Consider the following 15,945-nt stretch of genomic DNA (forward strand, 5'->3'; position numbering starts at 1 on the left):
CCTGGAGATCGCTCCTCCCTTGGGACTGGGACCATGAAAACCTACAAAAGATTACATATAGTCTTGCTGAGAGGTTAGAAGGGTGGGGGTGGAGAGGGAGTAAGAGGACAAGACTGACCACAATAGGAGGAGACTCACAAATGCAGGAACTGCCACTGAAGCCAGAACTAGCCTGAGAGAACTCACAATTATGAAAGATAAAGATGACCACCAATATCACCATTTTCTGAATTAAAAATGGAGAATATAGTCCATTGATCTAGTTCTACCTCAGCAAATTCTTTATACACACACATGCACGCAGGCTATAAACTAATCCAGTTATTTCCCTTAGAGGCTGGGGAGGAAACAAGAAATTACTTTTAAATACTTAGGGGATACACATGCAAAGTAGGGTGATGGAGGCCTTTACTGATATGTTTACCAGGGAGCACACTCATATTACCCAAAAATTTTATCTCAAATAATTTGAACCATCCTCTCTGTAGAACAGCACTGGATAACAGTAGAAATGTAAGCATTTCACGGAAGGTCTTAACTTGCATTACAGTGAATATGTATCACTGTTTCCTTAGTTTAAAATTTATTTCACACAATCCAAAGTAGCTTTAGGCAGCCCCGCTACACCCTGTTCCTTCAGGGGAGACACTGTGCTGCCACCAGGACTTGCTTCTGCTCCCCAATAACTAGAATCAGAAAGCTATCCTATCCCATTCTGCATTGTTACAAATCATCCCTTGTTGTTACTGCTACAGCTGCACACAGAAGCCATAGCAACAGAAATCCTGTTCAGAAAAGAGGTGCTTGCTCTTCACTACCCCGTACTCTCAATCTCTATTTTCAGTTAGCAGGCAAAAATCAACTTAAGAGAACACTGATGCTGCCCTCTGCACCATCCTTCCTCCCCCCACCCTCTTTTTGGACAATAAAGTCTTGCACTTATCTCTCTCTTTCCCCCATCCTTTCCCCTTTTGGGCATTTTCCCCTCACAGGGAAAGGATTTCCATGGGGGGTAGGGAGGAGGAGGGAGCAGCAAACAAGATAGAAAGGAAGGGAACTGGTATCCTTAACTCAGAAAAGCAGGAACATGGAGTTAGGAGGTAAATGCCACAGATTTGCCTCTAAGTGATTGGGGCCTGGCAGCCACAGCAAGGGGACAGACAGGAAGAGTTTCCTCTTTGATCAACTGCTTGGATTGGGGCGGGGAGGGGGAAGAAGAGGAGGGGGGTTGCAGGGAGGAGTAGAAGCAGTGTGAAGTGCCATAGAAAGGGATACATCCAATCACACATGATCTCTCCCCACCTCAGCTCTTGTTTCTTTGGCTTCAAATAGGCTGACTGAGAAATAAACTGGAGGCAACCTTTTTGAGATGATAAAATAATAGGCGTATACAGGAATTATGCCTCTCTGTCCTACTTCCTGGTGGGTCTCCCTGTCTCCTAGGAGATTCAGGCATCCCCTCAGGAACCCAAAGGAGAACTGAAAAATCAGAAGACTTACCACGTTTGCTCTCAGCAAAGTAGCAGGCTTAATAAGTATGCCTTGTTGAGTACTAAAAAACTAAATACAAAAGACATTCCCAACTAGAATCACAGTCACACCACGATACTTGGAGAGCTTTTACTCCCTTGTTTTATGTTGACACAATACTAGCACACATCACTGACAACTTGGTCACAAAAGAGCATGTACAACCAGCAAGTTGCCAAACCACTAGTAACTCAAACACTTCTTCAATCTTTATTATTCTCATAGGGACTCAGTCCTGGCTTTAAAGCAATGATTTTGAACCAAGGTGCCATAGCACTCTGGGGTGCCATGAGATCCCCTTAAGGGTGTTGCAGGGTACCACTCAATATGAGCACTGTTAGGTGTGCAAACACCTACATGATTCAAAACAGAGATTTCAGCAGAATCCACAGTGTCAAAAACATTCTGATCTACTGTGATCTTTCAAATCTTCGCAACAGAAGAACTGCTCTATTATTTTTCCACTCAATAAATAAATAAATGAATGAATGCTAAGAGCTGGCATTTGCAAGGGGTGCCTAGAGTCTACCGAGGAGGGGTGTCTTGACTCTAAAAAGGTTAAGAAGTACTACTTTACAGCAGTGGTTTTCAACCTGTGGACTGCCGGCTCCTGGGGGTCCTCAGACTATGTCTAAGGGGTCCGCAAAAAGATGACTATGATCAAAAGTATGTGAATACCCACACTTACAATTCAAAGGGGTCTGCACCTCTGTTCAAAATTTCCAAAGGGGTCTGCAAACCACTGTTTGAAAAAAGTCTGAAAGCCACTGCTTTAGAGGAACCAGGAGTGAGAACTGCTGCTAAGTGGCACTTCTAGTGGCATATAAAAATATTGATTCCTACCTGTAGTGAAGTTAACCATGAAACAATATAAATTCCTGACCAATAAACAGCTGCTAAAATCATCATAAGGGTCTTCATTAACTCTCTCCTTGTAATCAAGATAATAAGCACAGAGAGCAGAATGCAAACACTTGCTCATTATCAACTGCACCAGAGGCAGCAGGCAAAGGTGACCTCTAAAGACTTTACACGTTGTACTTGTGTCATGCCAATTTATACAAGTACCAATTTATAACCAGGCACACTTGGTCACTATGCAGCACTATAAGCAAAAGATGGTATATTATTACTGTAATATCACACCCCACTGAATAAGTCATTTTAAAAATCAGAGTTTTTATTTGAATATTTTCTTCTTAAAAGACAACCTATAAAACTAATTTTGAAGTTGTGGACAATCTTGGAGGCCTAAACTCACTATAGTCTGTTAACAGTTAATACTCAACTAGGAGATGTTTGGTACCAAAGAAAAAGCAAACTACTGAACTGGGGAAGTCATTTGTAAAACACCTGGAACAAAAGGTTTTTGAAGTGATAAACCAGCTTTTTACAGCTGTAGCCTTCTCTGCAGGCGCAGAGAGATTTCTTCACTTCAGTTTAATTCAGTAACTAGTTCATTCAAAGCTGAGAAACCAAGTGGGAGCTACCACAGGCTAAAAACACAGTTTGCCTGATCAAAGGCAGCAAACTAACATATGCTGTATTTGAAGAGTTTTCAAGAACAGATAAAACTCCAGTGTGAATAGGGCCCAAAGGTGGCAATTACACCTAACTTGCACTGCAGGTGCCTGGTCACTTGAAACTGAAGCAGAATTAACCTATTTTATACATAATGGCCAGATGACCAGAGGATGGATTCAAGCTGAAACCCCAGAAGTGAAAAACTCTACCATAATACTCTTACTTAAAAAAAAATCTAGGAGAACCACGTTCAAAAGACATAGTCTGTTCACATTACATAGTTGATGTCACCTTCCCATATCTATCCCAACATTTCAAAATTATGCTTTGGGACTAATCTGTCAGCTATTTATTTAAAATAGATTTTTGAAAAATGTAAAACATTTCAATTATATTTGAAAATATGACAATGTTTTTAATGCCAAAAATCACTGAATCCAGGGATGTCAAACATATCAGCTGGAGGGAGAGATTTGCTGCACCCCAATCCTGCAGTGACCATGTGCGAATGTGGAGAGGGAGAGACCCTGCAGGGATGCAATGAGTGAATGAGGGAGCGGAATGAGTATGTAGTCCTGTGCCAAGGCAGCCAGAGCAGGGGCTCTGCCCCTGGTGGTGGAGTTTCCCATTGCACCAGCCAGCACCACAATGACAGCCAGGACGGTGACAGCCCCAGCACCACTGGGGTAAAGCCCTATGGCTGCAACGCCTGGGCTTCTGGCAATGACAGACAGCACACTGGTGAAAGCTGGTGTGCTGGCATTCTGAGCAGCACTATGGACAGAAACTCTACCAACATGGCCAGAGCTAGAGCTTTTGGCATAAGCCAGTATCCCCAGCTTTTGCTGGTGCACAGGCAGTCCCAGCAGCACCACATTAGGCTCTGCCACAGGGCCCAAAGTTCCAGTGGCCATAGTGGCATGGCTTCAAACAGGCAACAAGACTCCTCCTGGTTTTTGCCAGGTGTGGTTAGCTCCATCAGCACTGAGGACAGAAGCAACGAAGAGTCAATCGCTGACACCTTAAGCAGCATGAAAGGTTCCTGTGGTGGCAGCCCATCATGGTGAGAGCACGGCAGCCCCAGCAGTAGGGGCCAGAGTCAGGCTCTGGAAAGATGGTGGAGCTTCCCATGGCAGCAGCAAACGCTTTGGCGAGAACCAGGGATGCAGGTATCTCCAGTGACACCATGGGCAGAAGCTCCTTCACAGTGGCCATGGACCAGATGACCTGGGTCAGCAGGCTGGATCCAGCCCAAAGTCTGACACCACTACAATATTCCATTCAAACCATTTAAATTTAAAAAAAGAGTACACAGCCACAAAGCAGCACGTAGGCAGTGAGGAGCATAGCCGGCAGTGTGGAGTGCTGCGTGCAGTCTGGTGTGGTGGAAGGGGAATGGAAGGGGGGAGGGAAGAGGAGTGTGGGGGCTAGATCAAGGCCCCCATGGTGAGGGAGGGTGGGAGGTTGGGGCTGGACCAGGGGCTGGGGCAAGGGCTGCCCAGCCAGGGCCAAAGCGGATGCAGGACGGAGGTGAAGCTCCCACCGCTGCATGCAACTCATCCAGTGCTCATCTGGCAGCTCCTGCCACTGCTGATCCGGGAGGGCAGGGGGGCTGCCCCCAGACCTGCATGGGGTGGGATGGGCTGGGGTCAGGTAGATCAGAGGCACATGCCCCCACCACCCTCCAGGAGCAGCAGCGGGAGCCGCCCCCCCTTCCCACGCCCGCCCTGGCCTGCAGCTGCAGCCCACCCTGCACAGATCCAGGAGGCACACACCCCCCCGCCCCTGATAAGCTCCTTGCGGCTCTGTCCTGCAACCTGCCCTGGCTGGTCAATGCCTTGCCTCTGCCCCTGCCCCAGCCCCATTCCACCACACCAGATTTACCAGCTAGACGTGGCTCTTCAAGCTGAAGAGCTGTGTATCAGAAATCAGGTCAGTATCAGCCGATACACCTCCTTAAAAATCTGCTATCAGTATTGGCCCCCAAAATCTCTATCAACGCACCCCTAGTACAGGCTTGTCCAACATATGGCCTGCGGGCCAAAGCCGTTTTCTCTGGCCCACAGTGCTGAGATGGGAAACAAAGGTAAACACAATTTACTTTCGTTCCTACCCCTTGTCCCTCCCCCAGCCCCTCAGCAGCTTCCTAATGGCTGCTGAAGGGCTGGGGAAGGGGCAAGGTTCCCACACGCACCGCATCAGCTTGACATTGCTGACACGGTGTGTGGGGGAAGAGGAGTAACCATGTGCTGCTCGGGACAGGATGAGCCTGGCCGGAGCCACAGGGGACTCAGCTGCACTTTCCCCCTACCTGCACCTGTCAGTCCCGAATGGCACATGGCTCCGCTGCTGCTTCTGCTGGCTGGTGCAGACCCAGGCGGATCTGTCCCATCCAGAGCAGCATGCAGCTGAAGCCAGATTCCCATGTGCTGCTGGGGACCGGAGGAGCCCGGCCGGGTCTGCACTGGCCAGCAGAAGCAGCGGTGGAGCCGTGTGCCACTCGGGACTCTCCAGCGCACGCAGGGGGAAAATGCAGCTCAGCCCCCCGCTGCTCCGACCAGGCTCGTCCCGTCCCGAGCGGCACATGGCTCCGCCGCTGCTTCTGCTGGCCAATGCAGACCCGGCTGGGCTCCTCACGTCCTCAGTAGCTCGTGGGAAGCCGGCTTCAGCCACATGCTGCTCCAGATGGGACGGACCCAGCTGCATCAGCACCAGGCAGGAAAAGTGGCACGCAACTGAAGCTGGCTTCCCACGTGCTGCTAGGGATGGGACGAGCCCAGCCGGGTCTGCACCAGCCAGCAGACTGGTATAACGTGACAAGCCTATTGCTGGGGAGGGGTCAGGCTCCCTAGATCTGAGACCTGGTGTAGGCTATGGCACAGAGACTCACTCTGGAACAATGTGCTAATAAACTTGTGTCTATACCTGCCAGGAACCCAAGTAGCAGGTGGCTGATACCTGGTAAGCTCATGTGAGTAAAGACTGCTTATTGCTTTCTGTGTGGCCTTCAAAATGTTTTTATCCTACTAAAATATGCCATATTTTGTGAGTGTCATTGCCTCTGTATGAGAAAGCAGAATCATAGCCACTGGACTAAATTCATGCCCCGAGGGAATAATCACAATTCAGCAAAATGGGTGGGAAGGAAAAGCCAGAGTTTTAAGTGTGCACCCTAAAAGAGACCATGAAAGAGTCAGAAGCACAGCCTTAGAACCAGGACAGCTATCCAGTGATGGCAGTCCAGGAGGCATGATGGGAATCCTCTACTCTCATGAGATATAGGAAAGCAAGAGGACATGAGAAAAACATGTAGGCAGAGACAGTGCAGGGCCTTGGAGCCATGTTAATAAGTGAGGACAACTATGTTCCCACTGTGGTCAGTGAGTAATTGTGGGTACATCTTCACTAGCTTCAAGACACTCAAACCTGCTGTCAAAACATAAGCCCTTCCTACCCACTTACACTTTACCTGCTCTGAACTGGAAATGAGGCAGTAAGGGCCCTTCTAGGGTGGTCCAAGGACAGTAGAAGCAGATCACACACAGAGAGTGAGAGATGTTCCCAGAATGTCCTTACCACATTTCTTCTGAAAATCAGGGATGTCCTGAGGTTCATTTAATGTTTGTAAAATGCTTGGAGAGTCCCACATAGATGCACTTCATAGAAATGCAAAATATATTTTTACTTATTTGGTTGGCACCTTGGACTGAGATTTTCAAAGCTGAGTCAAAAGGCCAACTTCCATTAAAATGAATGGGATTTAAAGGGCTCCAAATCTTACAACTTCATAACATGCCTATCTACCCCTTTTTGCAAGTCTCAGCCATAGTTTGGAAGCTCGGCCAAAGAACGTAAGAGCATAAAAAGTGCCATGCTTGGTCAGCCCAATGGTCCATCTAGCTCAGTATCCTGTCCCAAACAGTGGCAGAGGTGGATGCTATAGAGCAGGCTTGTCCAACATACGGCCTGTGGGCCACCATTTTATCTGGAGCGCAGGGCGGCGCGGAGCGTGGAGCCGTGGCAGCAGCAGTGCGGAGCACAGCAAGGCGGGCAAGGCCAGCCCGCGGGCCCCAGGCAGCAAGGGGAGGGGAGCTGCTTACCCACGCGGGGCCCGGGGGAGCGGCCCCATGCGGGAGGCCAAGCAGCGGCCACTGGCACTGCCAGTCCGTGCCTGCCTCCTCACCCACCCGCTTCAAGCCAGCCCCGCTGCCCTGCCCTGCCCCAGAGCAAGGCAGTGCCTGCTCCCCCGGCCAGTCTCCCCCCGGGCACTGCAGCTCTCTGGGCCCAGCCGCCCGCGTGCAAAGCCCCGTGGGGGCCGCTTCTCATGTGCTGCTGGGGACGGGAGGAGGCCGGCCAAGTCTGCACCGGCCAGCAGAAGCAGCAGCAGAGCCATCTGCCACTCGGGACGGGATGAGCCTGCGCCGGTCAGTCCCGAACAGTACATGGCTCTGCCACCGTTTCTGCTGGCCGGTGCAGACCTGGCTGACCTCCTCCCATCCCCAGCAGCACGTGGGAAGCCAGCTTCAGCTGCATGCTGCTTTTCCTAGCTGGTGCTGACCTGGTGGTCCTGGCCGGTGCCCAGGTGGGTCCTGTAGCACCATGTCAACCTGGGCATGGCACCGGGAGGCTGGGCAGGCCCCAGGTTAACCCTGGCCTGACCCCGCGGCTTCTCCAGCACCAGGTCAACCCGGTTGTAACCAAGTGGCTCCTGTATCACCATGTCAACCCGGGCATGCATGCCATGACAACCCCTGCAACTTCATTGGTGTCAAAGGTCACATGACATCTCTTCCTGATGTGATACCGCTTCCTGTGAGGTCTTTGAATGTAGCTCGCTGGCCCACTGGATGATAAAAAGTTCATGATCCAGCCCCACATTCAAAAAGGTTGGACACCCCTGCCCTAGTAGATCATTTGGATTAAAACACAATCTACTGAATATTGCATGACATTTAGGCAGTCATCTTCCCCTTTAAAAAAATAAAGTACTTTAGAAAGTGAAGCCAGTTCTCAGCTACATTTCACAACTTCTTCCTTTTCACTGAGAACATATTTGTCAGCATTGTAGGCAAGGCTTGAAATTTGGTTGTTTTTCTGTAATTAGTCTAATGTCAAAGGATTATTCAAACTCTGGGTTATTGTTTCCAAGATACACAGTCAACTGATCTTATTTCAAATATACATTTTTTAGACAGATATAATACAAGTACATCCAATTATACCAACGTTCCTAAAATTATGCCTGCACTACAAGGAATAATACATACACAGTTGCATTGTCTGCCCTTGCAAAAATTTAGGCTAACTGCAAGACCATATTTGACAGAATTACACGTATGAGTATATTCAAAAGACTTTTTTATACCCAAGAATGTGCCAATACATCCTAAGATTTTTTTAAAACTTCCCAGAGCCTATTCCCAAGCCTGCTGCTGGAAACGCAGCTGAAAAATAAGAGCTTTAAGGTCATCTAATCTAATTCCTCAACAATACAGAACTGTTCCCTGCATTAAGTTTTAGTCTGCTTTTTGTCCAGTTCCTTACCTTTTCTAGAAAATAATTGTGTGTGTTGAATTGTTCATTTTTATTTCATTTATAAAAAGCTTCACTCTCTTCCGGTGAGGTCCTTTAAAGTCCTTTGCCTGCTTCTTTCATAATTCTAGCCTAGGGCAGCATTCATCTAATCTTCACAACCTACAACCAAGTATGTAGATGACTTTGATTTTTACCATAATTTTTTCCTTTCCATAATGTTCCATCTATTTTTGGGAGGCTAAGAACAAAGAATCAGACTGTGTGTGTGTAGGGCGGCTATAACATATATATGTTCTATCAGTAATCTCCTTTATTTATGTTCTGACTTTTACGTTCAAGGAAAATGTTACAAGGAAGACTAAGAGATATCTTTGCCCATTCATATAGAGCTGTTACACAAATTAAAGATATGCTATAAATCTGAAATCTGGTCAAACTGAATGAAAAGATAGTTAAGAAACCTTACAAGAGATAACTCTCTCATGCTAGTCCACCATGAAAAATCTGAACACAGGATACAAGGCTGAAACACTGGATCACTATCACTGAAGTGGGGGAATGCTGCTTAAAAGTGTTTGTTTTCACTTGAATTTTGACCAATTTAACAGATGAACTGCTATTAGTTTTAGATTCCTTAAAGACTATTTCAAACCAAACTAAAGCCACAATCTGCTCACAGGGAGACACCCCTTCGACCTGTCAATGGCTGGAAACAGACATCCTCTTTGGAGCACAGCTAATCCACTTCAGAGACATCTAACAGACACTGTCAGACCTGTCGCTGTCCACAGTCCATATCCTGCCACTCCCAGGGCTTCAAGGACCCAATCCTGGAAGAAACGAGCACTGAGTTCGGGTATGCATTTACAAGGGGGGAAGCCCCAACTTGTAAATTCGCCCCCATGTTGGGATGCAGGGGAGCCCTTCAGGAGGGGATTCCCCCAGCTTGTGTCTGCAAAGCATGGGGGGGAGAATTTCCCTGGTGTTCCCTCTTCTGGTTGCAGGGAGCACCCCAACCCAGGGGCACCAACAAAAAAAGGTACCAGGCACCAAGGCCATGTGCAAGAAGAGGGCAGAACTCCTAGAAATTCCCCTCTCCACATCTGCAGAGCTAGGGGCATAATACCCCCACTATAATGTGCAGGTAGGAGAAGCCCTTCACACTTGCACACATGCATCAGAGGTTATTCTGCCAGCCCACAGTCTCCTGCCATAAGTAAACAGATGTCACGCAAAAAGGCAGCACAAATTGTTAGTACCCTTGTTGGTGCCACAAAATTTAAGCACTTTTGGCCCAACAAAGGGCTATGATGTCTGTTCACTCAGTTCTCGTACCTCCATAAAGAATTTTATGGCGGCACATAGGCTGCAAACAGACACTGACTATCAGTCTCCAGATAGGAGCACAGGCATGCCTCAGCAGAGTGCAGGACTGACATCTAAAACAGAAGCCACATAAAAGAGCCATGTTTCTTCATCCCTACCTTATAGTTAGCATTTGATATCACCTTTGTTCTGTTTCCAGCTCTCCTCTATAGCTAGAATTTCAGAATACTTATTTATACGATGAGGTACTTTCTGTCACATCTAATACCACAAACTACCCGTCACTGCACAGAGTTTCTTTACCTAAAACGAACACCCTTTCTGTTGCTAATACAGAATTCTACATCCATCTTTCTACTATACTGCCACAACGCCAGATTCATTCTCCCTCATTGCAAGCATTTTCATTAACAAAGAAGAAAGCAATTTAAAGGGGGAAAAAAACCCTTCAGGGAGTAAAAAAAACACATCTTGGATGAGGTCACAGACACAACAGGCTTTCCTAGGGTTTCTCCTTGCTTGCTCCCTAGATCCTTTACACAAAGGTCCTCAGTTTCTGAATGGGGTCAGTCCTCTGCAAGTCTTAGCCTCATCCTAATCTCACCACGTCCTCATGCTGGCGTCAGGCTGTTACGGAGAACTGAATAACGCGGTTATCCTGGGCAAGTGCACGGGAAACAGACTCCAGCTTCCTCAGAGTTTAAGAGCCCAAGGAGCCTCATGCAACCAGCACAACCCACATGCCCAGCTGGTGAATCCCAAACACCCTGGCTCCTGCGGGGCAAGAAGGGGGGGGGGGGGGCAGCCACACCCACACAAACGGGGAGGGGCATGGGGGACACACGCCCATGCACACACACAGGGAGGGGTGTGGGGGACACGTGCACACATGCACGCACACACAGGTGTAGGGGACACGTGCGCACACGCAGAGGGGCATAGGGGACACGTGTATGCATACAGAGGAGACACACACCCATGCACACATACAGGAAGGGGCATAGGGGACACGCGTGCACACGCACGCACACACATGGAGACATAGGGGACACGTGCACACACAAACACAGAGGGGGTGTAGGGGACGTGCACACATGGGGAGGGGCGTAAGGGACACACCGCACACAAGGGGAGGCATGGGGACAGAGGGGCAGCTTCGGATGTACACACAGATATACACAGAGACGGGGAGCAGTTTAACCCACGGACACAGGGAGCAGCTTAAGACAGGCAGGGAGCAATGCAGGACATGGACACATACCACAACCTGGAGAGCGACACCCGTGCCCGCTGCTTCGCCAGGGTCGAGCCCTGCCCCTGCCCCGCCCGCACTCGTCCTCCGCCCCGCGCGCTTCCTCCGCGGCTGTCCGCGCCCCGCGCCCCGCGCTTCCGGCCCGCCCGCGGCTGCGTGCGTGCCTGCGTGCAGGGCGGGGCCGAAGCAGGCGCCGGGGTAAAGCCCGGGCCGTACTCACATGCGTCCACCTCCTCCTGCGCGTCCTCCTGCAGCAGCGACACATCTGCGGGGAGACGCGCACAATGTAGTGCCCGCCCGCGCTGCCCCCGTCCTCCCTCAGCCCCGCCCCACCCCGCCCGGCCTGGCCCGGCCCCCCAGGGCTCCCGGCTCTCCGAGGGGGGAGGGGGCCGGCACCTACCCGCCATCTTGCTGCGGCCCCCGCGGGACTCCGGCTGCCTCTCAGCAGCCGCGGCGGCGGCAGGGGGGGAGGGGCGGCCTTGCGAGCCTGCGGCTCTGTCTCCAGCTCCGGGCCCGGGCGGCGCCGGCGGGTGTCCCCGAGGGAGCCCCGAGCTCAGCCAGCTGCGGGGAGGGAGGGAAGGAGCGAGGGGGCTGGGCCGGACACGCTGCCCCCGCCTCCGCCTGGGAGCGGCGCACGGCGCTGCCGGCCCTCCCCGCCCCCGCCGGAGCCGCCTCCACCCCACCTCGCGGCGCCAACCGCCTCCCCGGCACCAACGTTCCCCCGCCCCCGGCGCCGTGTCGGCCCCGCTCGCCTCAGCCCGGCCCCCCGCGCCTGGTACTGCGCCCCTCTGCCGGCACTGGCCCTCCCTGCGCCCCGCGTTGGCACGGGGCTGGCTCCCACCCCCCTCCATCCCAGTGCCTCCCTGCCTCTCCCGCGGTGATGAGCAGGGATCCTGGTTTTCTCTCGTTTAAAAAAATTCCCACATTTTCTGATTAAAAAAAACAACTAAATTCTCCTTTTTCCCTTATTAAAATTAAACACAGGCACACACACATATATAATATGTATGTATTAAATATCACATTATATTATACATATACACACACACACACACACAGAGTACATACTTCCCGCCTGCCTGTGGCGCCACGGGACTGATTGCATGGGATCGTAGTATCTACTGTGTGTGTGTGTGTGCGTGTATAGTGGTTCACTTTTTCATCTAATGTGATACATAAAATATGTACATACATAAAATGTTATGTATCACATTTTTCCGTGATTAAAATGAAACACCACTAATATGCACACATATTAGTGGTGTTTCATTTTAATCACAGAAAAATGTGATAATATGATTGTCGCAGGGCACCTCGGTGCCCCTGCTCCTAGAGTGGAGAAACTGCCAGGGAGCAAGTGAGCGCGCCCTGGCCTGACATAACGAGCCCAGCTGAGGCTGCTCAGGTAATGAGCGCAGCTGCAGGTTGCCGGAGCAACCAAGCGGAGCCAGCTGCCTGTAGGGGGCAGGGCCTGGCCCTTATAAAGCTCAGGGCTGAGGCCAGGCTGGCAGTTCTCTGCCAGCAGCCAGGGAGGCAGGAGCTCCCTCAGCCGAGATATGGGAAGGAGCCTAAGTCGCAAGTACAGCTCATGATAGCCCTGGAGGTTTGAGCTATGATGAGGAGTTATGGCCATGCGGCTTGCATTTGTGTTACAGCCTAGGGGCTTGTGGTTTTGCTTTGTGTTTGTGTTATTACACCCGGAGGCTTGGGTGAGGCTGTAGGGGTTGGAGGAGGCCTCAACTATAGGGACCCCAGAGAGTGTGGGGTGCCCTAGCGCCAAGAGGGCGCATTATCTACACAGCGCCAGGGAAGGCGCAGCTCGCACGCCAGTATATGAGCAACTGGCGGCGAGGAGCGCGGCCAGTAGGTCGCGGGCGCGACCTGTAGGTTGCAGACGGGGACCTAGACCCCGGATTGCGTGTGGGGGAACATAGCCCCCTGTATAGCGCCAGGGAAGGCGCAGCTTGCACGCCACTGCACGAGCAGCTGGTGGCGAGGAGCGCGGCCAGTGGGTTGTGGGCGCAACCCGTAGGTTGCGGACGGGGACCAAGACCCTGGATTGCGTGTGGGGGAGCATAGCCCCCGGCCCCAGGAAAGGGGCGGTATTACTGAGGAGCCCAGTGTGGGCGTGGCGAGCCCCCAGAGAGGGGGAATGCCCTTGTACATTATTGAGTAGCCCAGTGCGGGCGTGGCGAGCCCCGGAGAGGGGGAACGCCATTGGGTTTTATTGAGTAGCCCAGTGTGGGCGCACGGGTATAGCGAGCCCGACCGCAGGCTAGTGCGGCAATACCCCTCAGACCAAGGCAGTGTGCTGCGGTTGCCCCTGAGAGGACAGGGAGTAGCAGCGCAGGGAGCCAGAGTCAGGGAGGGTGTCCGTGCAGTTGGCCCATAGGACCGGAGGCCCGCTAGAAAGTCCTGAAGCGGAACCACACTGGCAGGGGAGGCCCAGAGTGGGGAGGCCCAGAGTGGGCTAGACGGGAGTCCCAGCAAGAGGCTGGGCATGAGACAGGGAGCCCAGAGTGGGCCACATTAGAGAGGAGGCCTGGGAAGCGGGCATATAGACCGAACAACGTCCTTTACGTCTGCGAGGCTTGGGGCGTGGTATCAGGGGAGGTAGGAGCCACGCATAGCCCATAAGGCTAGGGCACTTGGGTAGCGCCCATTGTACGGGGAGACCCACGAGGGGTCCAGGAGCTGACAGGCCCGAGGTAACACAAGGCAGCCTCCCTATTACATATATTCCATCAAGACGTGGTGGGCGAGAATGGAGGGTGCCCTCGGGCTGGAGTAGCGCAGTGAGAGGGCCTCACAGAGATCACGGCCCTCCGTGAGGACCCGAGGGAGAGGGAGAGAGGGAGGGTTTTTTGTTTTAATCACAGAAAAATGTGGATTGGGGGGGGGGGGGGGGGTTGAGTCAGAAAATTTGGGATTTTTTTTTTTACTGGAGAAAACCAGAATCCCTGGTGATGAGGCTGAAGCTGGTTGGTTCTAGGGAACCAACTTCCCATCTCATCCCAAGACACAGGGTTTGGGGAGGTGGTGACCAGGGGGACTCACTAGGCTGGGGAAGCAGCGCTGTGCATTTGCAGTGCACTTGCGCCATGCTCCCGGGTGGATCCCGCCATTGTGATGTCACTCCCCAAGGAGCCAGCTCCTGGAGGTGATGGTTCCAAGGCTGGTGTCACTGTGCCATAGGGTGGGGTGGTCAGCTGATTTTTTTTTTTTTTTTTTTTTTTTTTTTTTCCCCTCTCCCCATAATCTAGAGCTTCTGGTGCCAATTTAAAAGCCACCTTGAAATGTCTTCAGTGCTGTTCCACTTTAGAGCAATTTGGGCTTGTGGGATTGCGGAAGCCCGGTGTCTAAACTGGTGGCTCTCAACCTTTTATAGTTTTGACGTGCCCCTCAGAAAATGCCAGCTCTTAGTTTTCACTCATTTTTTTGACTGCAGAAAAACAATAAAGCTATTTTTCTGTTGCAAAGAACTCAGAAAGCCCATAGCAGGTTGGAACGGGTTTAACACTGTGGATTCCTATTTGAAATCTCTGGGTTTATCTTGTGAATTGTGTTTGTGCAATTAACAGAAGTAATAACATTGTGTAGCACGCTTGAAAGGATATCAAGGCATGCCATTGTACCCTGACTGAGAATCACCGGTATAACGTCTAAACAACTTTTAATTCAAAAGGTTAAGAAGAGATTGGTTACCAAGCATGTCATGCCTGAGGCTTATTTCTGAACCTTTTTCCAACCCATTACAAAAGTATAATAAGGTATACCAAAACACTATGCATCCATTACCTTTTTATAATTCTTATAAAATTAATTTGCGTATTTTAATTTAAGCTTCTATAATTTGGAATTGCACTAAGAGCATTTGCTTTCGAAATTGGGCATTAGTAGTGTTTATTTTTTAATCATGGCATTTTTATGTCACTTTGGGGGGAAGTAGTCTACAGGGTATTTAGGAAATTTAATTTTTCTATAATGTATGTTTAAATAGGGGAGCTGCTATTTATGCAAGGAAACAATGTAGAATGACTGTTTTGAGAGATTTGTAATATGTTGTCCTGATTTTGGTACTCCTGTTAAGAGTACTGTTTCTGTTGCTATGTTCTGGATATACAATACAATGGGATGTTTTTACATTGCAAAGTTAATTACATTTTCAGTTTTTTTGCAACAAGTTACTTCAATAGGTATATGGCTCCTCATGTGCAACCAGCAGTAGATGTATTATTTATAGCCACTGTGACAAATTTATGCAACTAAGAGGGCAGGTAAGTGGGATATGATGTTGGTCTACATACCTTTTGCCTATTGGAAGTCCATGGGGTTTGCTGCATTTGACCTTTCATATAGCTGGAAGATCAAGGGCCCTCTTGAGCTTGTCCGTGACTCCTGAGAGGGTAGCATGGAGACAGGGGGAACAAACCACCAAGTTTGTCCAAAGGTTCTGAATGATTTAAGAGCTATGATGGATTTGATGCATCAGAATCTGACTGGAACCAAAGAGAATCGAAGTTTAGAGGGGGCCTTGGTTCCATATTATCACCAGGGAAGTGCCACAAAATACAGAATTAATGGGAGGCAACCATTTGAAATTGTAAAAAAGCAGAATGATGTGACCTAGCGTGGAGAAGCCTTGGAGGGTGTTCCCAAAATTGCAGCAATTCATTTTGGGGGCACTGTTTTCTCACATAATTCCCCCCAAATTGGATCAGTGTAGATTTGGGTACCCCATGATAGCCTGTCACAACAGTGTCCACTTCTGTAAATGA

At 50.2% G+C, this 15,945-nt stretch overlaps 1 protein-coding gene across 4 annotated transcripts in view; it reads right to left on the bottom strand.

Annotated features, from left to right (window-relative positions):
• Nucleotides 1–11,797, bottom strand: part of PPP4R1 (protein phosphatase 4 regulatory subunit 1) — an 82,893-nt gene extending 71,096 nt beyond the window's left edge. The window contains exons 1-2 of one of the 4 annotated variants that reach the window (XM_006262859.4): nt 11,568–11,797; nt 11,388–11,432 (exon numbers count right to left, since the gene is read on the bottom strand). In XM_006262859.4, coding sequence (XP_006262921.1) covers nt 11,388–11,432; nt 11,568–11,574 — 52 coding nt within the window. In that variant the 5' untranslated portion in view covers nt 11,575–11,797. Of the gene's footprint in view, nt 1–11,176; nt 11,245–11,387; nt 11,433–11,567 lie in introns of those variants that run through there. The other 3 variants (XM_014606681.3, XM_059724246.1, XM_019490340.1) reach the window with 3 other exon arrangements.
• Between the last annotated feature and the right edge of the window lie 4,148 nt (nt 11,798–15,945).

The sequence above is a fragment of the Alligator mississippiensis genome, chromosome 3, assembly GCF_030867095.1.
Source record: "Alligator mississippiensis isolate rAllMis1 chromosome 3, rAllMis1, whole genome shotgun sequence".
Classification (NCBI taxonomy): Eukaryota; Metazoa; Chordata; order Crocodylia; family Alligatoridae; genus Alligator; species Alligator mississippiensis.